At 46.8% G+C, this 26996-nt stretch overlaps 1 protein-coding gene across 4 annotated transcripts in view; it reads right to left on the reverse strand.

The window, feature by feature from the left end:
• KANSL1 (KAT8 regulatory NSL complex subunit 1) overlaps positions 1 to 26996 on the reverse strand; it is a 74454-nt gene that overhangs the window by 21250 nt on the left and 26208 nt on the right. For all 4 annotated transcript variants that reach the window (XM_058041772.1, XM_058041775.1, XM_058041774.1 and 1 more), the window contains one exon: positions 685 to 826. In XM_058041772.1, coding sequence (XP_057897755.1) covers positions 685 to 826 — 142 coding nt within the window. The remainder of the gene's footprint in view (positions 1 to 684; positions 827 to 26996) is intronic.

Genomic DNA, 26996 nt, shown 5'->3' on the forward strand with positions numbered 1-26996 from the left:
GCCAAATTGCATTACAATTAGTCACAGCTTTGCAATCTGCTCTGGGAGAGAGGCAGGAGGGAAAAGCATCAGACTTCACATCTGCACTCTCTGGTGTCAGAGGGAGGCATCAGGAAGCAAAGCAGAAGCACAGTGCCCAAAGGCCTCCTACCCCATCCCATCCTGCCCTATCCTGCTCCATTCCTGCCCTGTCCTGTTCCATCCTGCTCCATTCTGCCTCATCCTGCTCTATCCTGCTCCATTCCTTTTCCATCCTGCCCCATCCTCCTCCATTCCTGTCCCATTCCTGCCCCATCCCACTCCATCCCTGCCCCAGCCTCCTCCATGTTCTGCTCCATCCTGCCCCATTCCACTCCATCCTCCTCCATTCCTGCCCCATCCCACTCCACCCTCCTTCATTCCTGCTCCATTCTGCCCCATTCTATCCCATCCCGCTCCATCCCATCCCATCCCATCCCTACCCCATTTCTGCCCCATCCTATCCTGTCCCATTCCTGCCCCATCCCACTCCATCCCTGCCCCAGCCTCCTCCATGTTCTGCTCCATTCCTGCCCCATCCCACTCCACCCTCCTTCATTCCTGCTCCATTCTGCCCCATCCCATCCCACTCCATCCCATCCCGCTCCATCCCATCCCTACCCCATTTCTGCCCCATCCTGGCTCCACCCCATGCCCAGCCCTCACCTTGTTGGCTCTGATCTGTTTGTAGATGTCCGTCTGCTGCCGGATGCGGTACTCCAGGTCCGACACGTGGGCCTGCAGCCAGTTCCAGCGGCTGACGATGGCGGCGCGGTCTGCTGCCCACCTCCACTCTGCCCTCCGCCTCCTGCAACACACACACACACACACACACACTTATTCTCAGCGTGGTTTCAATTACACAGCACACAGAAGTCCTGGAGAACTGACAGCCAGAGCAAAAGCTGCGTTCTGGATGGCAGGACTGATACCATCTCACCGCTGCTAATAATTACAAAGGAATTACAGATGTGCCGCAAGGGCCGTGTGTCTGCAGAGCAATATTCCAACATCTGCTGGCACCCACTGACTCAGGTCTTCAAAAAAAGTCTCTGGCATCAGTCCCCAAATCCACCTGAACACAGCTCATACCATGTGGCCACAATTAAACCTCAGTGACGAGTTCACAACTGCCACTGCTGGGGTTTACAAGGTGGAGAGGAACAGGGCCAACCTTGCACAAGCTGCTCCCTGCAATGGTGTGCTGCAAAGCAACCCTGATTTCTGCATCTGATGGATGGACCAAGCAAATAAAGTAGCCAGGAAATAAAATCAAATGTAATCAAACCACCCTCAATCCCTACTGCTGCACTCCAGGGCAGACAGGAACACAGAGATGGTGAGGAATGGATAAATCCACAACTCCACTCTCCATGTTAAAAGCCACAGTATCACAAAAATATACCCTAAGCACACTGATTCCTGTGGATAAACATTAAGGTTTCCCAGAAAGGAAGAAAACCCTGATATGGTGTGGAAACAAAGCATCAGCAGAAAGTGCTGACAACTCCAATGTTGCTGCACAAAGCCTTTGCCACATCTGGATGCTTAGCAATTAAGAAATTAATCACAAAATAATTCCCTTTGCCCGTCTCCCCCCCCCTCCTTCTGTGCAGGAATTTTGAACCAGCCAGAGCATGTGGGGCAGGGGAGCCACAGCAATGTCCAGATGTTTCCTCCAAAATCAAACCAGAAAGTCTTCTGCTGAGATTAACCCATTTCAGAGCTGAAACCAGCCACGACAGCACAAGCAGCACGTGGTAAATGAGGTTTTGTACTGAGGCAGCCCCAGCTGCAAAGATGGGAAGGAGCAGAAATCGAGTTCTTCAAAAAATCTGCACCTCCTGGCCCTCTGACCTGATTCAGGCATAACTGCTACCAAATGCACTTGCCTAAAAATGAAATAAATACAGAAAAGTCCCGGGGTTATTACAAGTTTCAAATCAACTAATAGAAATACCCTGAAAAGGAGGAGTTGGTTGCTTCAAACTGCAAGTGAAACTCCTGCATTTAGAACAAGACACGTTATCCATATTCCTGCTGGACCCTTGGCTGTCCCTGCAAAGCCACGTTCCCACAAAGAGGCAACAGCAGCCACTGCCTTCTGCCCTCCCAGCCTTCTCCAAAACTCCTTCAGGGGTTCAAATCTTTCCCTTTGTAAACCCAGATTTCAGCAGTTTGCTCTTTGGGGAGCCACAGAGAGCCCTGGGAATTTTTAGAAGGAAGTTTTTAGAATCAAATGCTGCTGAGAGTACACCCAAAGTGCCAATTCCCTAAGTTTGCCTCTCCCAACATTACAAAGCACCTCTGCCTGCTGGAACACTGGCCTGTGCTGATAAATACAGCCTATTCTTTTGCTCAGATTACACAGAAACTGAGATTAAGTATGAAAAGAATAGTTTAAAACTCATTTAGTTTCTTAAGTGCCATGGCAGCACACAAGCAGCAGCAGACCTGCTCCTCACCTTAAAATCAGGACACATCCTACCCCAGAAAAACCCACTGGATTTGAACCAAAAATAACCCAAGGAAGCGAAACACAGGAATGCACACTTCATCCTCTGACACCCTGCGGCAGCACTGGAGGAGGGGAAGAGCAGAATGATGGCTCAGCCACACTTTCCAAAACAGCACCCAGTGTAGTGGCTCTATATTTAGAACTGAGCCTTTCCCAGCTCGGTCCCACCCTTCCCTGCGAGGCGCTGGCAGCAGCACCATGGGATGGATGTTCCCTCACGGGATCAGCTCTGGGACAAGGACCCACGGATATTCCTCAGCTTTAATGCCTCTACAAGCATTTTTGAAAATGATTCTTTTCTTGTCTAGCTTTAGAAAGGAGCAACCATGCACACAACACAGAGTGTGATGTCCTGCAGTGACCACTGGGGATGTGAAACCTCCAGTTGCTCTGGGGGAGAGGAAAACCCTGAAAATCCTCTCCTTTCTGTCTAAATCTGAACAGAGCCTACAAGGAAAATGGAGAGGGGGACTTTTCACAAGGGCACAGTGTGACAGGACAAGGGGGAATGGCTTTAAAGTGACAGAGGGAAGGGTTACATTGGATATTGGGAAGAAATGCCTCCCTGTGAGGGTGGTCACACCCTGGCACAGGGCACAGGGATTGCTTAGTTCCATCCCCTGCCATGGCAGGGACATCTCCCACTGTCCCAGCTGCTTTCAGCCCTGTCCAGCCTGGCCTTGGACACTGCCAGGGCTCCAGGGGCAGCCCCAGCTGCTCTGGGCACCCTGTGCCAGGGCCTGCCCACCCTCCCAGGGAAGGATTTCTCCCCAGTATCCAATCTCAGCCTCAGTTCCAAGTCCCTCAGGCAGCCCATCCGCCCACCAGCCCATGCTGCTTTCTGCTGAGTCCATGCAGCTGAATTCCAACCAGGCAGACAGAGACAGCCCCAGCAAACGGAGGGAATTAGAGATTAGCAGACTGATTTTTCACCAGGAGACTGCCCTACTAAAGGCCCAGCTGCAAAGTGAGCAGAGCAGGCCCACCAGCTGCTGCCAAACCATCCTGGCAATGGCATGGAGCAGCACAGAAAAATGGAGCTAGAACTGATGATTTCAGAGCAGAAAAAAGTTACAGGCTGGAGGGGAGCTACATTATCAGATCCACCTCTAGGAATCAGCAGAATGAATGAGAAACAGCCTGGAGGGAGGCTGAAACAGGGTCTGGAGGGAGATTGTTTCTGCCACTCCAAGCACTTGAGCAAACCCAAACCATCTTGATGTTCAATGAGGAACAACAGGTCACGCTGCAAAAAACAGTAAATGCCAGAAGAGAGAGAAACTCAACACAGAAACACTGAGGAGCTGTGCAGGCAGCCAAGCAGGCTGAGAGCTGGGACAGCCATGGGAGGGTCCACTGGAACCAGAAAATGCCTTTGGCACTGATGCCAGGAGGTGGCACAGCCCAGGGCAGCTCCCAGAGCTCGGACACTCACAGATTAATGCCACAACATGAGGCAATAAACTCCAGCTTTCCAGGCACTTCCCACACGGTTCCCATCCTGCACTGTGTACTGGTGTACTCCCAGGGGCTCTGCTGTCCCCTGGAATGCAGTCACCTTCCAGTGCAGAGGCCACGCTGGATTCACTCTCCTCTTTCCTGCACAGCTTTGGACAGAGGAAATCATGTGAGAGTGATGTGAGACTTTCCCCATGGGACACCCAGCTCAGCCTCCCTCACCTTCCAGAAGCAAACTGGGAATGTTTCAGCCCTTCCCACAGAGGAGCCTCACCCTGGCATTGGGACAGAGCCCAGAGGGTACAGGATGGGACCTTTCTTCAATAGGACAACCAATTCAGCTGCTATTTTCCACTTTGCTCATGTCCCTGTATATTCTTCACATTCATTCTTCAGCTCACCAAACTTTACTATTATTATTATTATTATCATTTTTTGGATCAATGCAAGACCAGATCAGCATGTGGAGCAAGAGTTAAAGCTGTGCCAAACCCACTCCAATAACGACTCTGAGGGAGGAAGAGAAAACCCCACAAGGCTCGAGAGCAATCTCATTAGCTGCTCGTAACATTTCTGCCTGCAAAGAAGCCAAAGTGAACAATTTGTTCAGCTCAACACCCGCCCCCAGCCCTGGACAGAACCATCAGCTTTGAAGGGCTCTTTATTCCCAGCATGTGCTCGGCACTCTGCTCAATCTCCTTCCAACCTCCCCTTGGCTCATTCATTCCAATATTTACACAAATCCTGGACCTTCACGGGCTGGGAGTAAAGGCTTATTCCCACTGAAAAGCCCTCACTGCTCAGGGAAAACTTGGGAGCACAAATCCTAAAGCATGCGCAGGGCTGAGCCAAGCTCCTGCCCCAAGACACAAGTGCCCAGTTTCTCAGCAGTAAACTGAAAATCACTGGTTTTATTTATTTTTTTTAATTTTCCTCCTGTTTGTAGCTCAGACAGCCCTGCTGGCTGTGAATCACCCCCTGCACAAACGGTGCCACCAGCCCTTGCTGGGGTCTGCAATGGAGTTAAGGTCCCAGCTCCAGAGCACTGGACCAGATGGTCTCAGAGGGCTTTTCCAACTGAAAGCACTGCAGGACTGACTCTGTGCAGGTGGAATCCACAGCCCCAGGTGCTACACCAGGCTGGTGACACAGCATCCCATCCCATCCCATCGTGCCCGGAGCACCAGGGTGACTCACGGGGACACTGAGTCACTCCTGCCTTCCCCAGCCCATCCACAGCCCCTGTGCAGACACTGAACCTCGAGAGGACAGGCAGCAGCTCCCACCAAGGCCTGGAAATGGCAGAACGCTCTCTCAGAAGTTCTTCTGTGCTGTTTCAAATCCAAGTGCCCCACATCTTCACACCATGACATTTATGCACTGCTCCGAGCATTTATTCAGCTGACTGTCTGAAAAACAGCCATTCCCAGCTCTAGCTGCTCTTGAGCCCTCAGCAGCAACAATTGTTCTGTGACAATAGCCAAAAATCAGGATTTTATTCTTGCAGCTATGCCAATGCAATACTTTGGGCCATGTCTGAACCCTGTTTGGCACCCGTGGACAAAGATGTGAGGAGAGAAGGGGAAGGTGAAGGACAGGAGCTTGGATCAGAAGTGTGGTCACCACCAACTGCCTGTTACACCAGGAAAACCATCTCTCCAGAGGCTCAGCAGAGCAGTCAGCTGAAAAATGCCATGTTTTGAGGGAATTTATTGGGCCCATTTTTCAGTATAGCTCTCCACACCCTCATGGGCACAGAGGCAGGCAGAGCAGAGCAGCTTGAACTGTTTGTGTGCAGACTCTGCCTGATCACCATCATGCCAGAAATTAAGGCAGTTTCTTACTCCCTTGCACCTAAATCCAGGAATGAAAAGGTGACACTACACAAGGCACCAAAGTTTGCTCCAACTGTGTTCAGTTCATTGAGAATTTTCCCCTTAAAGCTCTGGTTAAAGATGCTGTTCTCAACATCACAAACTATGAACCAAGAATGCTCACTTTTCCCTCAAAATACCTAAAATACAATTGTACAAACTTACAACAAACATCTTCCAGAAGCACATCCTTCTTTTTGCTGAGAAGGACATCAATATTATAATTTTGCTTTATCAATATGATAATTTTGCTAATAGCAGCTTCCCAGTAGGTCTGGGTTGCACAGTAGAATCATTACCTTTCTTAGACCAAGATTTTTCACTAGGAGCTAAAACTCTTCTACAAGAAAGCACAAAGTGGCAGAAGCACAAAGCCAAGGTGGGATCTCACCAAGAGATTTATAACTTTTTTTCTGGCAAACTCAGGAGCTGAGAGCCAGTGACTCCTGTTCGCTAAGAGGATACAGCAAGCGATGACAGAGGTTTGACATCACGAGCACAACCAGCAACAAACACAGGCCATTATCTTGAATATTGCACTTCTATCCTAAAGCTCTGCTTGCTGCCAAAGCAAAGCCCCAGCAGAGCAAAGCAGCTCCTGGTCTCCCTTCATGAGATCACCTCACTTGGCAGCATGGGACGCTGTGACTTTCTGGACTGCTGGAAAACAAGCTTCCCTGAGAATAATGCCATTAAAACATCAAAGAAGAGAAGGAAGGGGGTGTTCAGCGTTCTAAGCTCTTCAAACAAAACCGAGCACAACAGAGAGGAGACAATTACGGCACAGAGTAAACTGCTGGAGAAGTTATTACACTTGTTCCACAGCACAGCCCTTTGTATGCAGCAAATAGAGGAGTTTGGTGTCCAAGTGGGGGAGCGCTTGCTGCAGCCCATTAGTGCCACAGTCCCCGGGGAACAAGAATAGAGACTATGCAAATCAGGATCCATTGTTAAAAGGGAAAATTTATTTCACATTCCTGAGCAGCAGTGTTCCTGGAGCATAACAATTGGAGAGGCCCTTCTGCTGAGTACGGCACATTTTTATGCTCCACAGTAAATCAATATTCCATAATACAGAAACTACAGAAATTACAGCCAGGGTGAGGATGGCAGCCCTGAGCTTTGGTGAGCAGCACCAACACAATATTGTGTCAGAACAGGACTTATCTGGGACCTGCTTTCACTGCTCAGGAGAGTTACTGAAGCAGAATTTACGGAAGTATTCTCAGGATGTTAAAGCTTCCAGCTCATGCCATAAGGTGAATGGCACCGACAAAGGTGTTTCCTGACTGTGCTGCTCTCGATCTGAACAAGTGCCACTACACCTGTCTCAGTGTCCTGAACCTTCCCCACTTGGGCAGTGCCAGCAAAACAATCTCACAATGAGATAGCCAGGAAAAAAGTGGAGTTAATCTCAAAGCAAAGAACTCTTCCTTGCAAGAGGGGAACTGACTATTCCTTCAGTATCTACCAAACTTCCCAACAACAGAGCTCGCTGCACACTGACAAAGGATGCACAAACTTGTTTTCAACTCAGCCACTTCTGATCACTGTCACTCCAGGCTGCAAGTGAGCAAGGCAACAAATAAAACCTTGCTTTCATTTTCCTCTTGGTTTATCTCACAGGAGATAGAGCCTTCCTCTCAGCCCCCACCCAGTAAACACTGACAGAGGAGTGAGCAGCACGGATACTCCCATCTCTCCAGGCATGAAAAAGCAGCTTCAGTCCCTTCACTCCTCATTATGCAGCCGTTAAGACCTGAGGTCAAAGGGTGTTTTGTCATGGCCCATGGGGACCAGGGGGGCTTTTGTTTAACGCCACAGGTTCTGCAGCCCAAGATCAAAATGAAGCTTCGGGATAAGTGATTACACTGAAACAGGCTCAGCTCCAGGCCTGGGAAATTTCTGCACTGCTGGGATGACCTCACCCTCCTTATCTGCTCTTTCATGTCCTGGGAGGAAGAGGAGAGAGCTCAGCAAACACGTCTCCAAATGCAGAATTCCGACATTGTGTTCCTGAATGCAGCTCTGAGATCCCAAAACTACACTCTGCTCTCTACCTGGAACACAAAAGCTCTAAACCCTCCTCACAGAAGTCTCCTAAAAAGGTTTTTTCCCAGTTTTCCTCACAGTACATTAGAGCAAGGAGGATTTTAAGCCCACACAAAGTCATCAATCAAGAAGTCCAGAGAATTTTTGACTCCCCATCTCTGGAAATGTTCAAGGCCTGGGGCTCGGAGCATCCTGGTCTAGTGGGAGATGTCCCTGCCCATGGCAGGGGGGTGAGACTGGGTAAGCTTTAAGGTTCCTTTCAACCCAAACCATTCTATGATTCTAAAAAATATTTTTGCTTGAACCACGTAATGACATCAGGACAAACCAAATAGAAGCCAGGGAAGATTTCCAGTAGGAGCAGAAGTTCTCAGCAGGGCCAAACATGACTGAAATGGGCTGGGCTTGGAGTAAAGGAGAATGCATAGTGGATTTTCGGGGACAAAGCAGCACAGAAGCATCAATGCAGTACTGCATCAGAGGCATGAATTCACCAAGCAGGTGCAGTCCCAAGGCTCCCTGCCTTCCAGGGGAGCTGCAATCTGCTTCCCAGCCTTTGGGAGAGCACTGGGAGCAAGTTCCACGAGCACAACCCCACTCAGACGCTTGCCCTGATTTCCAAGCCTTCAACCCCAGCAGCTTCAGAGTCATAGCAAAAATGAGATTTCCCTTTCTTTTTTGGCTTGAAGCATGGGGAGGTCATCCCTGTTCAAAGCACCAGGAACACCATGTCTTTTAGGGAAAGAGAACACCCAGTGATGCAGATATTTTCTGTGGCGCTCTGCTCCTTTGCAGCCCCTCTTAGCACAAGTCCCCACCCCAGCCTCTCCCAACACAGTTCCCAGCAAAGATCACCTCTTCAGTCCAAATCAGAGCAAGAATAAAGCCACACATCAATATTAAATCTGAAGGTCATTTCGTCAAGGGAAGGGGCAGCCGTGCTATTTCTGGCACCAATCCAAGGAAACTTTCCTCTCTCAACCCAAAGAGCCATTCCAGTTAACACAGAAATAACACATTTCTGGCCTCCAAGCCCTTTATCTAAGAAATGGGATAATATAATCCTGGCTGAAGGACTGCTGCATAGTACAGGAGCATGGAAAAAGTCCAGGGAGAAATGGAAAGGGAGAGCAAGAGACTGATGTGAGTCACGCTATGCTGGGTCTTGCCTGGAGCCAAAGAAATGGTGGAAAGGGGACATGGAGTATGGGGATGGCATGGGCAGGGAGAAGGGCAGCTGCTCCCAGCCAGGCAGCACCAGAGGCAGCACATCAGAAGGTAAAAATGATGGATTTAGCATTGTGTTCCACTGCAAAGATGCAGAAAGATTTCATGGTAATGGATCAAATCTGAGACTGACATCCCAGGGGGAGCTGCTGGTTTGGGGTGGGTAAACTGGGGGCACAGGAGCAAGGAGCTCTGCCCAGAGCTCTGTCCTGGGGGTGCCTGGAGATGGCCAAAATAAGGCTGTGAAAATCCAGTTGTATTTCCATGAGAAGAAAGGAACAATCTGCATTGTTCGGCCACGTGAAACCCCTTTTATCAGCCACGCTCTGGCACACAAAGGACTGAAGAAACACTGGATTCAAACATCAAATGGGAGCCACAAAAGAGCATCTCTGCTTTCTAAGAAAGGGCTGAGCTCTGACCAGGTGGAAGAATCTTCCAGAAGAGCAACTCTGGCCACTAATGAAGGGTTTTCAGGGAGCTTCCCATCTCATCTGCATTCAACCACCAGCACATGGTGTCACTTCCCTCCGCTCCTCATCACAGCTTTGGCACCAATGGCTGTCTGTCAACACCCGTGAATTTCTCAGGCATTCCTGGCTCCTTTATCAAGTTTTCCATCATTTAATGAATCTCATTTAATAAATCTGCAAATCCCTCTGCATGGTCCCAGAGAGCACAGTTTAAGAGCCACTATTTCAGCCTGAACTACCTTCTGAACGTGTTTGCCAGAAACAATTTTAAACCCCAGCAGTTTGTGGGCAGTAGAGAGGAGTATTTCACCCAACACACAGCAGAGGTGGCATGAGCTGGAGGCTGGAGCTGAGCAACAAATGTTGGGTGATTTACTAGGAAGTGATGGAGACAAAAAGGAGCCACTGGGCAGCTAGCTCCTCTGAGGGCTGCAGCTGATCTGTGGGTCCCAGCCTGGCAGGGGATCTGCCTTTGGGACAGGGACTGAACCCTCTCAGGTGGCTGAAGGGGAGCTCAGCTCCTGCCAGAGCTCCACCTGTGCCCTGCTGTGCTGCCAAACCATCCCTCAACACAACCCAGCGAGCGCCCCGTGAAACAAGGGCCTCCCCCAAACAGAGCTGCAGCCACAGGAGGCCTCTGCTGCTCTGGGCTCACAAAGGCCTTAATGTTTAAACGTACAGATCCCCTATTTACTGTGCTGAAAAAGGCAGGGAGTAACTCAAACCCTGGGAGCACAGGAGGGGGAAGGAAGGGGGATCTGGGTGAGGCTGCAGAGCTGGGGTGGTCGATGCTCACACACTGAAGGCTGGGGTTTGGACATGACCCATCCAAATCACAGACCCCGTTTGCTGCACGGGACCCCGAGAGAGCCCCCAGGACAAGGACACTCCTCAAGGACTCCTTGCAGAAGGGTTTACACAGTGACTCTGGATGATGAGTGAACTCTGCAGAGTCCAAGCACATAAAGTCACACGTGAACATGCATTTCTCCTACAGAGCCAAAAGGCACTGGCCCACAAGAGAGAACACAGAACTACCACTGAGAGCACAGTTAAGGGTTAACTCCAGGTAGGCTCCAAGGAGGAAATGCCCATCTCACCTGGGAGAAAAGCAAAGAACAAACAAAAAGGAAGAAAAGCAAGAAGCTGATAGCAGAGTCCATGTTTGTATATCCGTGGAGGGAATCTAATTCTTATTTCCTACATCACAAAGGAAGCCCTTCCCTTAGGGAATAGGACACTGCTGAGGTGGAATCCTGACTGAGGGCTCTCATCCATCTTCTGCAACGTGGCAGAGCAGAGGGGAAGAATAAAGTCTTACAGTTTAAAAGGCCCAGAGCTGGGCCCCCAGCCCCACTCTGCTAATTCCCTGCTCCATCACAGATCTGCTGTTTGATCCTGGCCATGGTACTTGACATCTTTTTCTCATCTATTAAATGGCCAGAGGAGTTCTGGCTCACGGTCAAGAGGCTCTGTTATCTGTGGGGTATTTATTGTCCCAGGCACAGGATCACTTTAGAGTGGAATGGTTTTAGCATCACAGAAGACATTGCACTGTAGCCATCAATTTACTACCCTCTCTCTTTTAATTAATTAGACACTGCCAAAAAGGCTCCCTCTGATCAGACCCACACTCCCTCCCAGGCACAGGGGAGGTGGGTGAAGAAAAGCAGAACAAAGGGAGGGTTTTCACCTTGTGGCATCTCAGATCCTATAGCTGCCCTCCCCACTGCCAGGCTCTTCTGGAGCAAAATATGTGTCACAGACACACACACAAATTTAGGAGTGATTATATGGGTTTCATTTCATTTATTGAGATTAAAAGCAAGGGGTCAGCTGCAGATTAACAATGCACTCATGTAGTAACTCTGTTGTTTGGGCTTTTTATTAGTTTAGCTACATGAGGCATCTTCAGTGTGAATTTGGGGAGCAGGACTGAGCAGCTGTTCCCGTGTTACAACTGTTACACCCCCCTGAATGCTTCCTCCTTCTCTCCCTGCAGCTCAGGTTCTTCCCAGAGACTCTGGCTATTCCCTAAAGCTGGGGAAAGGACACGCTGTGTTCAGCAATTCTTTTTGTCCCCTTGTGCTCCATTTTCTTTCTTCAATGTCTCAAAAAAACAGAAGAAAAAACAAACCACAAACAAAACTCAAAAAGCTGCAGCTATTTCTCCCCTTTAGTAATCCTGAATATATTTTTTATCACGTCTGACCTACAAAAGAAAACATGACCTGATCTAGAGAAGCCTGCATCAAGCGTTACTTTGCCTTTTTGCTGTTTTGTTTTTAAAATCCACCCTTCCCCCAGAGCTCTGATTTTGCAGCAGTTGAGACTGGACAAATACTTCTGAAGGAAGTGGCAGAATTTCCTAGATGTATCTGCTGAGAAAGCCTCTACCCAGAGGCACCAGGGAAACTGAGGAGGTTTTCACAACGCTGCCATCCCTTCACAGCCACCTCCGCCTGTGGAACATTCAATTCTGGGCAAAATAAATGAGGCTGGGCAGGAGCAACCTGGTCTAGTGGAGAGTGTCCACTAGAAGGGGATGATCTTTAAGGTCCTCCCAGCCCAAACCATTCCAGGATTCCCCAAAATCAGGCCCACCCACGCCGTGTCTCAGCCCATGAGTGCCAACAGCCATCACACTGCTCCTGGGCTGAGTTTGGGACCAGCTGCAGCAAATCCAAGCCTTAATCCTTGCACATGAGAAAGGAGAGAAGGCCAGGGCAGGAGCTGAGGCTGCTGCTGCTGCCCACGACAGGTGTGGAGGCAGAACCTGGATGGGTGACAGGGCCTCAATGAGCCCCTTCATGCCCGGCAGTTCTGGGACAATGAAACCTCTGTCCAAAGCCTCGGAAATAAAGTTCCTCTTTGTGAGAGTTGAACTCTGACAAGCAAGAGCTGCAACCCAAACCCGACTCCACCTCCTGCCAGGACTCAGACAAATCCCAACCTCTGAGTTTGTGCTGTGTCCTGCCTTGCCATGACCAGGAAATTCCCTGTACAGCCCCAGTGTGAAACCACTGAGGTGTCACCAGAGACACCCCCTGATCCCAAAGGGCTGGAGCTGGCAAACTGAACAAAGGGGAACAGGAAATAAGTCTGGTCACAATTCCAACACTCCTCTGCAGCCACTGCAAAAGGGGTTGTGCAAACATATTTCATAAATAGGTCAGAGAAATGAAAAAGCAGATGACAGACAGATGGCACAGCAAAAGGAGACGAGGAGGAAGAAGGGGGCAAGACCATCTGAGCCAAGAGAGGAGCAGCCAAGGAATTCTTCAATGAAATCCCAGTTGGATTAAACAGCTCCATGCTCCAAACTTTCCAAGAGGTAAAACACAAAGAGGAAGTCCACTTTATTTTCACAAGGACCCCATAGATGGAAATCACACCTCCAAGCAGCAGATGCTGTTCACCTTCCAACACCTCAAATTCAGATCATTCCTGGGAATGGAGCCAAAGCGCCCTGGTAATTAGGGTCTAAAGGACAGCATGAATTAAGGGCACACCAGCTTCAATGCTAGCAAAGCTCCCACTAGCACCAACACAACCTTTGTACAAACTTTACAAGAAAAACATCACCTGGTGTGTGTTAAAGGAAATTATTGTACCGGAACATTCAGCGATCCATCAGACTTTATCTCATCTGCAGACACGAATCCCAGAATGGTGTGGGTTGGAAAAGACCTCAAACCCATCCAGTGCCATCCCTGCCATGGGCAGGGACATCTCCCACTGTCCCAGGGTGCACCAAACCCCAATGTCCAACCTGGCCTGGGACACTTCAGGGATGGGGCAGACGCGATAAACCCCTCTCGTGGCAGAACCAGACATGTCAGAACTGCAACACACTTTGTATTTCCTGTACACATTAAGTTTCTCCACGTCTAAAACTCCACATATGTAACATAAAATGTGTTTAAATGCTTAAAGATAACTCTCTTTGAAAAAATCTTTGGTACTCAACAGGTTCTTGACCAAGCCATCAGCACGGTTCTCACCCACAGAGCACACAAACCACATCCCAGATGATGAGTAACTGAAAGGACAGACCAGGAACAGGAGGCATTTTGAGTAGTTTCTGCAAAACAAAAATCTAAATAAACCTTGATTGAAGGAACAAAAAAGTAGTGAGATGCATCACTGACAGCAAGATGGTTCACTGATACTGACAGCAAAAGAGAGCATGAAAACACTCTTAACACTTCTGACTGTATGCAGCTGACACAAAAGAATATAGGGCAGAATTGTAGTATTGGAATTTATGGGTTTTTTTAAAGATGGAGAGAAAAAGGAGTCTGGATCACTGAGGAAAAGCACTGTTGGATTACACCACTAAGAAGCCTTCTTTAAAAAAGAAGGGAGGGGTGGTAAATGATCTATCAACAAGCCAGAAAATTTAAAGTAAAGTTTTAAGTAAATGAGAACAGATTTAAAAAGCCATCACATCTCCAGTTCAAATTCAGGCTCTGTTCAGATGGCAAGAGGCTACAGGATCACACCTACAAGAATCTGGGTTTGCTCCATGGCTTCCCAACCCAACAGGCAAGGGAGGAAACGAGAACTGATGCCTACAAGACCAACCTAAGCAGGAAAAGAATGGTTTTGAAAATCCATTCCAGCTCAAGCAAACAAGCCTTTACTCAGCTAAATCAGCCTCCACAGTGATGTCTTCTCACATAAATGATCTCATCTGGCCTTATGATCCAAGGCAAAAACAAGTATTCTTGACACCAGCTCTCTGAGCTTGCTTGCTTTCTTTTCCTGCCAGTTCTCTCAGGATCATTTTGTCTTCTCCCAGCAGTGTTTCTGTCCCATTGCCCAAGGCCCTGCACCACTCCATCCATGTCCTGCTCCTTCCAGGCCAGCAGCTGGAAGATCAACACACACTGTCCACACACACCATGTGCTTGTTCAGGAGAATTTAAGCACAAAACGTTTTCAGTCCCAGCAAAGTGTCCCCAACCACCAGCACCCAGCAAGTACTCACAGCACTCAAACACTCAGCCCTGCTCATTCTGGTGTGGTTCAAAGAGCCAAGTGTGTGGATCACTCCATGGAACCAGCCCCATTGTGACAACCAGAGCTCAGCTCTGCACCCACAGCTGGCAGGGAGGAGGCTTTGGACCCAAACACCTTTCAAGAGATGCTCAGCCACAGCCAGAAGGTGCATCTGCCCCTCCAACCTGGAAATCCTGCTGGAAGGGGATGAGGAGCTCACACCTGCTTCACACATTATTCAGAGGACAATAAAGAAACTAATTATGTTTGGAAAGTCACGAGTTATTTATAGCATGACAGCAAATTTGTTGCCAGGAGAGCTTCAAGCAGGTCAGGGTTACAGTCCTGCAGTCACCTGCACAGGGCAGCCTAAAATACCTGGGCTGGCCTACACTTGAAATAAAACTGAGTTCAAACACAGCTAGGGCCTTAAAAATAATCCTCCAGCACGTATTTGCTAAAAATCTTAATGGAAACATCATTTAAAGACCTTTATCAGAAGAGACAGAGATAAGGGTCATGTAACCTGTGGGTGTCTGATTTATTACAGGTGAGCTAGGCAGGGAGACATTCAAACACATCATTAGAAAACAGGGAGGTGGAACAGACTCAGAACAAGCACCTCCTCTTGCAGCAATGCCAGTTCTTCACCACAGCTCCAGGCGAGTCACCCTCCCAACAACCCAGTCAAAACTCTGAATCACACCCTGAGACAAGAGCAAACAAGGAAAGTGTCCAGCCCCCATTCACTAGGGAATCTGATTACTCACATTGTCCTGCAGCTAATGGCAAAAGAGACACAGTGTGACAGAGGTGACACAGCCAGACCTGCAAAATCAGTGCTCAGTTTTCCCTCCAGCACCCGCAGAGCAACTCACCACCAGCATCTGCCTCCCTCCCTTTCTGCTGCTCACTCTGTTGACAAAACCCAGAGCCTTTTAAGATGTATTCAGTAATAACTGAACTGGTTTTTTTTTTTAAAAGGAAAATGAGGCCTCTGTGGATTTCACAGGGCAGGACAGGCTGCGCCCATCTTCAGCTGTTCTTACAGAAAACGTGTGCAGAAACATTATCAATTAGATAATTGATCAATTGACAATGCAGCAGTGGAGCATCTCTGCATCTGCTCTCCATGCACTTCACAAAGCTACAGAACAGAAAGAGGGAGAATAGTGAGGGAATGGGGAGGGAATTTAATCAACATCAAAATTTACCATGCAGAAATTCTGTTCAATCACCTGCTATTCCATGATGAAGAGAGCTCACCATGCCTGTCTCAAGACAAAGTGGATAAATCCTGGGGCAGTGAGTAAAATCTGTGACCCTTCCTTCTGTGTTTCAATGCTTCTCCTGGATATATTTTTCTTTTATAGGACAACACCTTCTACTTCACAACTGAAAAACCAAGAAACGAATTGCTTCAAAACAGCAAAGAATTCCAGAGTAACTATTCCAGACTTTACAATGTTGGTGGGAATAAATTCTCAGTGAATATGGCTTCAAAAAGCACCCTGTGCCCTCTCTTCCTCTTTCAGCTCGCTAAAATAAGACTTAAGAGGAAATCTGCCAAGACACCAAAGAAAAAGCCCACCTCTTCTGCTAGGGGAACTAAGGGAAGCAACAATAACCCTCAGCAAAAGCACAAAGATAAAGGTTTTTAAAGCTGCACCACAATCTGAGGGAGCCAGGAACGGTTCTCAAGGATATTTAACACCCCATGAAGTGTCCTCCTGCCCTGGGAATGACAGCAGCTCCAAGCTGCCCAATCCACACAAAACAGCAGAGGGCCTCTGCAGGTCCTGACAAAGGTATCTGCAGAGTAATTCAAATTTAAAATATTTTAAAACAAAAATAATAAAAAAAAAAAAAAAGTAATAAAAGAAAAAGGAAAAGGCTGTGGCTGCCCCTGGATCCCCGGCAGTGCCCAAGGCCAGGCTGGACAGGGTTTGGAGCAGCCTGGGACACTGGGAGGTGTCCCTGGATGAGCTTTAAGGTCCCTGCCTACCCAAACCAGTCTGGGATTTTTTTTAATTCTGTAACTGTGTTTCCTTCAGCTACTCAGCTCACCTAATTCTGCCCTTTGCCTGACTAGATTAAGTAATTACCAGCAGCGTGGCAGCAATGGGAGGACAGTGGTTTCTGGAACATGGAATGATGCCAGAAAAGCTTTGGGATCCAGTTCCCAAGCAGAGGGAGGGGAAGCTCACTGCTGCCTCATTTCACAGCAATGACATCAGCCTGAGCTCCCTGGAAATCTGAAGCCTCTCTCCAGGAGGATGGATCAGTGCTGGGCTCAGAGTGGTCACGGGGCTGCTGAGCACATCAGGTGATTCACACACAAAAGGGATTTCATCTTCCTCCACCACCAGCTATTTATTCATATATCAGACATTTATATCATACATGTTACTGTGCATATATGTGTATATATACATATAAAAATTATTTTATACATATATAATTATTATATATATAATATAATGTCTCTCATGCCTGAGTAAACATCACCTAGAAAAGTTTAAGGCTTAACTGCCAGGTTAGTTCATGTTTGTGCAGTGCTTTCAAGATTAAAACACTCTGTGTGCTAAGCATTATCATCAAGTCTAAGAAGGGCAGACTTGGCTCTAGGAGAGATACTAGAATTACATACACACAAATTAAAACACTTGGATTCTTTCCAGAGCAGATCACTCCGATTTTGTCTTTCTGCTTGTCAGTACACAGCTCCACAAATGTCTGCTTTTTGGAGACATGGGGCAGAAATCCACACAGTCAAGTTCCTAAAGGCAAATAATATCACAAACCATTCCTAAATGGCAGAAGATTATCCTCAAAACAAGAGGGAAAAGAAACAGCCTCATTTTTGTCATGGGATACCCACAGAGCTTGAAAAGTCTCAACTTTAAGGCCCATAAAATTTTTCTGACCTTCACAGTGAGACACCAAACCCCTTCAATGAGAAACTTCAGCGAAAGAAAAGATCTAAAAGGTTCAACCAAAGTATTATATATAAACATTGAACATTTATATAAATATTTATGTGTAGTAAGTTCCAAAACGAGATTCAGGCAAGAAGCAATCAAATAACCTTCCAAGTTTCCACAAAAAGCATGGCAGTCTCATGGAAAGCCACAGCAAGTGGCTCCAACCAAACACCCAGCTCAGGTCTCACTCCTCCTATCTGAACAAGCCTCTCTGTATTGTGCTGGCAGCTCCTGGAACAGAGTTTAGTCTTTAATCAAAGTTTATTTTCCTCTTGCAGAACACTGAGTACTCACATATCAAAAGCCTTGACAAAATTCCTAGGGCTTCACATTTTTCTTTACTCCTAATGAAAACCAGCCTGGCTGGAGCTGTGAATCTTGTCCTTGTTACTGTGATTCCCAAATCCTGGGATGTGGGGCTGCTGCTCTGGGTGCCCTGGGGAGCATCTGGGCACTACTGGGGTGGCTCTCACTGACCCCAAAGCAGCAGCAAGGGTAGGTGAAATCCCCCTGTGCAAAATGCAGCAGGGCAGGCTGCAACCCAATTTATCTCCCCACAAGTGTTTTGCACGTTTGAACCCCAAGTTTGTGATTCAAGCCCTTCCCATGGACAAACAGGAGCCATCCTTGGCCTCATGAGAATAAAAAGATGCTCAAGTATTTCCAATCACAGCAAAAAGAAATAGTTGCTGAGGCCACAAACTCCAGCTGCAAGAGTTACTGAGAGATGTATTAACACTGATTTTCCCAGAAAGGTGTGCACCAGTGAAGAATGTAACAGCTTTTATACATTCTCACATGCAGAGAGACATCCAAGTGCTCATGGCACCATTTAAGCATGGTTCTCTATAAAACAGCTTCACTACAGACTCTCTGGTGTTTAAGAGGGAAAGAGCTGTGAAGTAAAATCTTCCCCACGCAGTAAGAATGCAGATATCACCGAGTCTCTCTCCCATATGGATTCTGAACTGTCTACTAAGGAAATTAAAACCTACCCATTTAGTTTTCTTTCTCTGCTTTCAGAGAAACTGGAACAGAAGCAGGGGACTGGCTCTACCCAACAGCTCCAGAGCTGCTGGGGAAAGGTGAACACACAGCTTTGGGGTATTTGGCAAGGCAAGAGCTGAAATAACAGCAATTTATTTCAGGAATGATCAGAAGCACTTTGAGCCATAAGAAATCATCCTCCCAATGGCAGCACCCCCATCACGTGCCCAGTGCTTCCTGCAGGACAGAAATTCCTGCTGCATGGAAGGGAGGAGAATCCACCATGGAGTGAATGGAGTTCAATCTGTGCTGGCAATTCCCAGGAGCTGCAGCTCTCAGGGAGGAGGTTGTTAATTCAGTGCACTGCCAGCTCCAGCAGCCTGGCACACCGTGTACCCCTCTCCCAGCTCCACACCAAAGCTCCCTGAGAAAATGGGAGATTTAACAGGACACACATGCACAAATCTTCCCCCTGTGGAAACTCAGCCGCTATAAAAGGAGACCATGTTCTGTTACCTGTTCTGAGAATTCTGTCTCCCAGTGACTAAAAACTCCATAAAACCACTCAAATGCCACTGCCACCCTCCTCCCAAATTCCCCCACTCAGGAGCACATCAGGTGATTCACATCCTGATCTTTTTCAACTTCCAACTGCACCCAGATCCAGAGACTCCCACAAAAGGAATGGGGAAGCCATCAAGTTCAGCTGAACACTCTTCCAGGAAATAAAACCTTTGCCAGGGTCTTATTAATTATTTTGACAGGCAGTATTTCTTGCCTCAAGATCTTTGCTTTTATGTCCTAGGAGTTAAAGGGATGTCCAGTCTTTATGTCCAAAGTTAGAGCCCAGGTATTTGAAAGAGGTGGCATTTGAGACCAAGAAGATGACTGATTAGCAGAATTTTTGGGTTTGTTGTGTGTCCCCCAAAAGGACAGAGAACTAGTAGCCTCTCTCCCAAACATCAGAGCAGTAACAAAAAGAGGATTAAAAATGACCAGAATTTTAAGAAGAAGAAGAAAGAATAGAAGAAATCTTAGTAGAAGAACATGTCTGTAACTGGAGCACATTACAGCGAATGCAAGAAAGAACTGCAGAGCTGCAGTCTGGATGGTCTGACTTTAAAAAGCACACAACTTCAAAGCACTGAGATATGTTCTGCCATGAAGCAGCACTGAACTTGGCTGCCTTCCCTCCTCTCTCCAAACAGCAACAAAGGAACTCTGTTCTCCCCCAGCAGACAGCAAACACTGGCACATATTTGCAGGGAGACACCTGTTAGGGCTGCGAGAGCTCAGGGAGTGCACAGAGGTGGCCACGGTGACCCAGTGAACCTCAGAGCACCACCGTGGCTCTTTTTGATCCCAGCTCTTCCTCAGCTCAGTGCAAGCAGCGTTACAGACAGCACAGATGCTTTGTGTTCACCGGGGAAGAGTTACAAGAGGATGTTTAGGCACATTCCACAGATAAAGTCTTACCTCCCAGAGCAGCACTTTCCCCTTATTTCCCTAAGGAGAAAAAAACAAAATGCTGCAAAACCCACTTGGGCTTTGGTCAAGGATAATTTATACTTATTTTACTTTAAAGAATCATCTGTGCATGCAAAATATGCCAACTATTCCTGCTAAGAGCCTGTGAAAGCCTCATCCTTGAGAATATGGGGCAACAGGCAATGCTGTTATAAATGCAGCTTGAGACACAGAACATGCACAGGCAATATTTCCTCTCCAGTATCTCCTCTTCCATTTACAAGTGTAGCAGCAGATGCCTTCACAGTCTCCAGTTTGGAAGAAAAAAGGGGAGAGTAAGGCTGATGTGAGCTAAAAAGCAGCAGGTTTTGGGCAAAACTTTCCTCCCCAGAGACACCAGTCCATGATATAGCATGTTGACCTTCATAAGGCAACAAAGAACTCATGATTTATGTCCTTTGATATAAAAACAGAACTTACAACAAAAATAAAAGCTCCAAGAAATCTATTGGACCTTATAAACAAAGTCCTGGACAAGCTAGTAACTGTATTCAGTTTAATTTATTAAGAACAAATTAATTTGCAACCACTTAATTTCATCAAAAGGCTGACTAAGCAAGGCTTACAGGCTGTTTTCTTACTGACAAGTCCCATCTTTAAAAGCCCCTTATCTAACAGCTCTCTGCTTTTGCCACAGCAAGTCAGAAAACTGAGATAAAACACTGGTGGTGCAGAAGCCAGAAACAAAGCATCAAGATATAGGAACTGAACCATGTTTAAGTATTTTGCATCCTGCTATCCACATAAAGATAAAAATGCTAGAAGAGATGTTAAACCTTGTGTTTCAAACTTTAGAACAACCTCTACCACACACATTAAGATTCCATATTCAAGCTCTCAAAACACGCTTGCTTTTACCCAGTGACCTACACCTCACCTCCTGCTTGTCCTAAAACCTGCTTTAATAAAATTCTATTGAGATTGCATTGAAAAAGAGACTGCAGATTTCCTCCTTGCAGCCAAGAAACTTAACCATACCTGTAGCTACAGAGATGAGAGCAAGGGCCTCAAACTGCTGGGGTCTAAATCAGCACAGAGGCTTCTTTAAAATGTTGGTTGTATACCACGCACAGAGTGTGTACATACACACACACACACTCCAAAATGCTTTCAAGCCTTTCAAAACTCACTATAAATTCACACAAATCATTCACAATTCCCTATAGCTTAAAAAACACAAGAAGCTATAAAAAGGACTGTACGTCACACGTGAAAGAGAAAACAAAACCATTTTATTTTGGAACAGTCGGATTCAGCTGCTGTTTGGGAAACACATAGTCAATTCCATTTATTTCTGTGACTCAGGATTCCTGCAGCCTGCTTCTCTTCCCAGAGATACCTGAGTTATCCCTTCAGCATTTTCCAGCTTTTTGCTGGGCTGTTACACAGCTTTATGTGACCACAGTCCTTCAGCTCATGCCTGAAGATTAACACAATCCTGCAGAAGAGCAGAATGCTGCTGATTCTTTGTAAAAGAGCTCCCCAGAACGCAGTATTAATTTAATCTCATTTAAAACAGATTCAGCATTTCATTCTGCAAGGGAGAGATGCTTCCTACTACGTCAAGGCAGCGAGCAAGAAATCAAAATAATGAGTTCAGAGCCACATTGCTGGGTTCACACAGACTGGAATTCCATAACGTGAGAGAACAAACTGCTGTCTTGAGCAATTAAGCAGCATTTTCTATTCACAAAAGTACAACCTTCTTGGGTATCACTAAACACCACACTGATTCCAAGCAACTCAGCTGCTCTTAATAAAAAAAAAAAAAAAAAAAATTTGAAAAAAGAAATCCGATTTCTTGCTGGCAAGGTGAGTTACTGGAAGGCTCTTTCCTTGTCAAGGACAATGCGGGTCTGTATCGAGCAGACGTGGCAGGTTTGCCACTGCTACACGGCTCCTCCCTGTTGTAAAGGCAAACAGGGGAGCTCCTGCCTCACCTGCAGGAGCACGGGGAGGGACAGGGAGGGGAGGCAGCACACACAGGCTGGGAAAGGACAGACAGACAGCAGCAGGGAACCATGCCCTTGACACCCAGGGGTGATTCTCAGCTCCTCTCCCTCCCTACATACACAGCCCTGGGAGGAGGAGCCTCTGCAAAGCAATAACCCCCATGTAGCCATGGTATTTTGTGAAAAATCCTTTCCTTAGGGTTTTTCCTCCTGAGGCCTCAGGAACAAAATGTAAACAATGGTTATCTGCTGCTGTGGAATGCAACAGGTGCAGCTGTGATTGGTCTCATGTGGTTGTTTCTAATTAATGGCCAATCACAGCTGGCTTGGACCCTCTGTCCGAGCTACAAACCTTTGTTATCATTCTTTCTTTTTCTATTCTTAGCTAGCCTTCTGATGAAATCCTTTCTTCCATTCTTTTAGTATAGTTTTAATATAATTTATATCATAAAATAATAAATCAAGCCTTCTGAAACACGGAGTCAGATCCTCATCCTCAGACCCCTGTGAACACCATCACAACCCCAGAGCTGGGGCAGCCCAGGAACCCACACCAGCAGCTCTGTGGGGCTGTGTCCCTGCTGGCACTTTGGGGACGAGGCTCTCTGCTCTGCCCCAAAACAGCCAAAACCTCACCCAAGAAAGTTAAATTGAAACCAACGCATCAAACTCCCTCTGGGATGAAAGGCAACACTGCCCCATCTGAGATACCCAACTCCACGGTCCACAGAGCAGGGGAAAAGGGAGAAGCTCTTCTCTAAGATCTAAAGAAGATGAGAAAGTTCAGGGTAAAAGGTGGAAAGAGAAGCCATGGGAACAGGAAGTGGTGAGAAAACACCAAGAACTGAATTATTTTAGGCTATAAAGAGATGTTATATCTTAATTGTGTCTGTGAGGACACATAAAAATGGCCTGTATCCCCCCATTTCAGCCATATTTCCCAGAGCCAAATCAAAACCACCTTTCTGTACCACCCCCACCCCTCCAGAAGTGATTCATGTCACACACTCTGTTGGCTGCTCCACCAGAAATTTATTTTTCTTGGATAGATTTTCCTCAGCCCTTTCAATCAGGTTCAGCCAAGACACACTCTCTACTCCAGGACTTTTCACAAGGACTAGATAATGCTTGTTTCATGCCAAGACACAAGGCAGGAGACAGAACAAAAGTATCTGCACAGCAATCAGGCCACTTTCTACCTTCTGAGCAAACTCCACTGCATTTCAAGTGCCACAGTTTGGAGCACCTCATACTCTAATTTTATTTTCATGCTGTGTGAAGTCTGCAATAAATATCCAGCATTTTTTATAAGGAGTTGGAAAGGGAGAACAGACAGAGAAATATCAGTCTGTTTCTTTAATTTGGACCCCTTGCAACCAACAGTTGCAATACTGGGCTCCAATTTGCAAGAATGGATTCTTCCTGAAGATGGGATATTTTTAGAAGATGTTTTGATTGGTGGCATTGAAACATCTCATCCAAGCAGCAGAGCTTCCACCGTTATCCCAAATCTCAGTCTCTCAAAAAAATCAAGACATCAATCTCATCAGGAGGATTTTTTATCAAAGATGTGTTCAGGAGGGTTTTCCTGTTCTTTTGGGGGAAGAGGGAGTGGGAGTGAATGGAGCATTACTCACCCTGCAGTCACCACTTTCTAGGAGTTGGGCTTTTCTAGAGATGTGAATACTAGGCCTTTTTTTTTCATTTAGTTTTTTTTTATTTACAAGCAGAAGCAAAGCATGTCACACTCACATATCTAAAAGCCAGCTTAAGAGCCAAAAAACTGAACTGGGGCAACTTTCAGTAAAATAATAATCCACGAGGAAAGGCAGCAAACGAGAATAGTTTGGAGTTATTACAACATCACCCAGACCTGAATGCTTGGAAAAACTAAAAATGGGTTCACGCAAGGAACAGAACAGAGTTTCTCAACCTATGGGGACTTTATAAGAGTGCTGCAAAGAGGCTGAGAGCCCTCCAAGCCCCAGGGATGCTCCCCATCCATCTGAGGGTACCCCAAGCTGAGCTGAGGGTTCCCTGCCTTGGGACCGCATCCTTCTCCCAGCCCATCCAACTCCCTGCACGTGTCAGAAGAAAGCCAACAACACATGGGAGGTTTTCAAACACATTCACAAACTCCAGAGCCAAGAGTTTCACAACAAAAGCCAACACAAAAGTCATTGTAGCAGGAACAAAGAGCCGTGGCTGCGAGTCCATTACTGCACAGCCTGCAAGGGTCCAGAGGGCCAAGCAGGACCTGCAGCCAAACCATTACACATTTGCACCTCCCCACATCTAGAGGATTCCCAGCTCTGGAACAGATATGACAGGTTTTTTTTTCATTAGAAGAGCTGGAATGAGCTGTGGTAAGAACTGGAACTGTGATCAGCCAGTGTAGCTCTGCACTGTCAGCTCCCTCAGAGGGCCAGGGAGTTCATGACTACTAGAGAGGGTGGGATTTTTCCATCTAAATAAAAAAGAGCCTTGGTAAAAGGGAAAATGTCCCTCTGAAATCATCACACAATCTTGTGCAATAAATGCAGCTTTAGAAGTGACACTGCCCAGCTCTGAGCTAACAGGCAATTACAGGGACTGGAAAAGAGAGATTTTTGCATGGATTTCTACATTCTCCAAGACCTCTCTGTGAAAGAAGACAACACTTTTCCATCAGCTCTGTGCCCTAGTGTGTGTCAAAACCTGATCAGAGGTTCGATGGAGATGATTAATCCTGGAGGGGGCCGGGCAGCTGCTCTGCTCTCTCTGTGGCAGGGAGGAAGAGGAGGAGGAGGAGGAAGAGGAGAAGGAGGGGAACTACCTGTCTCCTTTCTGAGACAGCAGCATGAGCCACAGCTAAGGAGATAACCACAAATTCTCAGAACCCCCTTTATCCCACCAAGCATCAGCTAAATAAATAAACCAAGATGCTTTTGGACAAGCTGCTCTCAGAGATGAAGTGAAACCCAGGAGAGCTCCATTACTTCAATTAATACTCCCATTTGTACCAGGTCAGCAGTTCCCAAGGGCAGCCAGGACAGACACATCCCACTATTCCTCATCCAACAAAATCCCCAATGGCTGGGCAATGAGCGTCCAACTCACTTTAAAACTCCAGCAGAGCTCTGTAGGACCCAACAGTAGACAAAGAAAAAGAAGGGGAAAAAAGATAAAAAAGAGAAAAAAAGAGAAAATGTTTCCCCGGATATGCTTTCTTGAAAATTTTGGTTGCAGTGTCTCAAACTGGAAGGAAAATTACACAGTTCTACAGAATGACAGAATGGTTTGGGTTTGGGAAGGGACCTTAAAGCCCACCCAGTGCCACGGCAGGGACACCTTCCACTGTGCCAGGCTGCTCCAAACCCCATCCAGCCTGGCCTTGGGCACTGCCAGGGATCCAGGGCAGCCACAGCTGCTCTGGGCAGCAAAGTTTTCTCCCATGCCTAATTAATTGAAGTAAAACCAATTTTTTTTTCTCCCCAGTATGACAACTGCAGCAAGCCCAGAACAGGAAGATCACTTTATGTACTAGTTTGACTAGCTGAAAAATTCAAACACCTACATCAGAGAGGAAAAAAAAAAAAAACTCCTACCAGAAAGCTCCAAAAAAGAGGAGGGGGGGGAAAACTTCAATTATGTAAGGCAAAGACTGAAAGTAGCCAAGTGCTCTGCATGCAGATGGTTGTTAACAAGCAGACAAGAAGTAGATGAAAGGGATTTTGAGGAATGCCGCGACATCAGAGGAAAACAATAAAGAGAGGATTCCTCCAGTAACACTGGGCTCCAGAACAGACCCTCATTAGTGGGGACCACCTTGTTAGGCTGTGAGGGGCTGCAGAGGTTCCCTTCCTGCTTGAGTCCTGCATTACAGCTAAAAGCAGCTGGGAATTTACAACCAGAATCCTCCTCACAGACGTGACAACTACGAACAAAACACCCACTGCATTTTCTCCTCATCCTCCTCTTTCAAGGAGCTGCAGCACTGAGCACTACAAAGTTTTCACTTTGAGCATCTTTTTATTGTGGGAGCAAAAGAGGCACAGGGGTCTGTGCAGAGCTGGGTGATCCTCTTCCAACTCCAGATATCCTGTGATAATTTTCACTAAAGCCATTAAAACACTCAATCAAGTAATTTTTCCTTTAATTTTTCAGAGAGGAGCACCTTGTCCTGGTACACAAATTCATTGCCCAAGCACAAGAAAACATTGGCACAACAACCAACCCAATTTGCAGAGCAGCTAATCTGATCAGGGCTTACCTGTACCCAGCCTGGAGGGCTTTGGTTTCAGGAGTTTAACATAATCAAAGCATGCCTGGTACAGAGAGAAAAGGGGGGAAAAAAACAAAGGCAGAGCTGTGCCACTGACAACTGGGATGGGTCATGAAAATTTTCTCTCCTCAGAGGATCCCATTTTGAAATAAATACTAATCTCAAGAGGCAGCATGCTGGAGAATTAGCTGCAAAAAGAAACAGAACTCTTTCCGTTCAAAAGACCTGGCCATGAATACTCGAGGAGGGGCACTGGGGCAGGTCTGACAAGTGAAAGATTCACACAAAAGAGTGAACCAGCACAGAACCGCTGTAACTGGAGACAGATGTAATTCCAGCCTGTTAGGAAGAATTTAAAATGCAGGAAAAAGGCAGCCAAAAAAAAAAGAAAAACCAGCAGTTACACACTTCATAAACCAGGTTAACATCTAATACACAAAACAATGCCAATCAGAGCCTTCAGGTAAGATTTTTTTTTTACAAGTATTACTTATTAAAAGTAGGCTTAAATAAGTCAGAGTTAAGCTGGTTCGGGCTTCCTGCCCATTTCCAGAGGCAGGGAGAGGGGGATGGTAGGGGGAGAGAGAGGGCTGAGTATGGAAAGCAGTCTTTAGGCACAATATGAATCACCACACTGAGGAATCTTCCTCAAGTGGCT

Source organism: Melospiza georgiana, chromosome 28 (assembly GCF_028018845.1).
Source record: "Melospiza georgiana isolate bMelGeo1 chromosome 28, bMelGeo1.pri, whole genome shotgun sequence".
Lineage (NCBI taxonomy): Eukaryota > Metazoa > Chordata > Aves > Passeriformes > Passerellidae > Melospiza > Melospiza georgiana.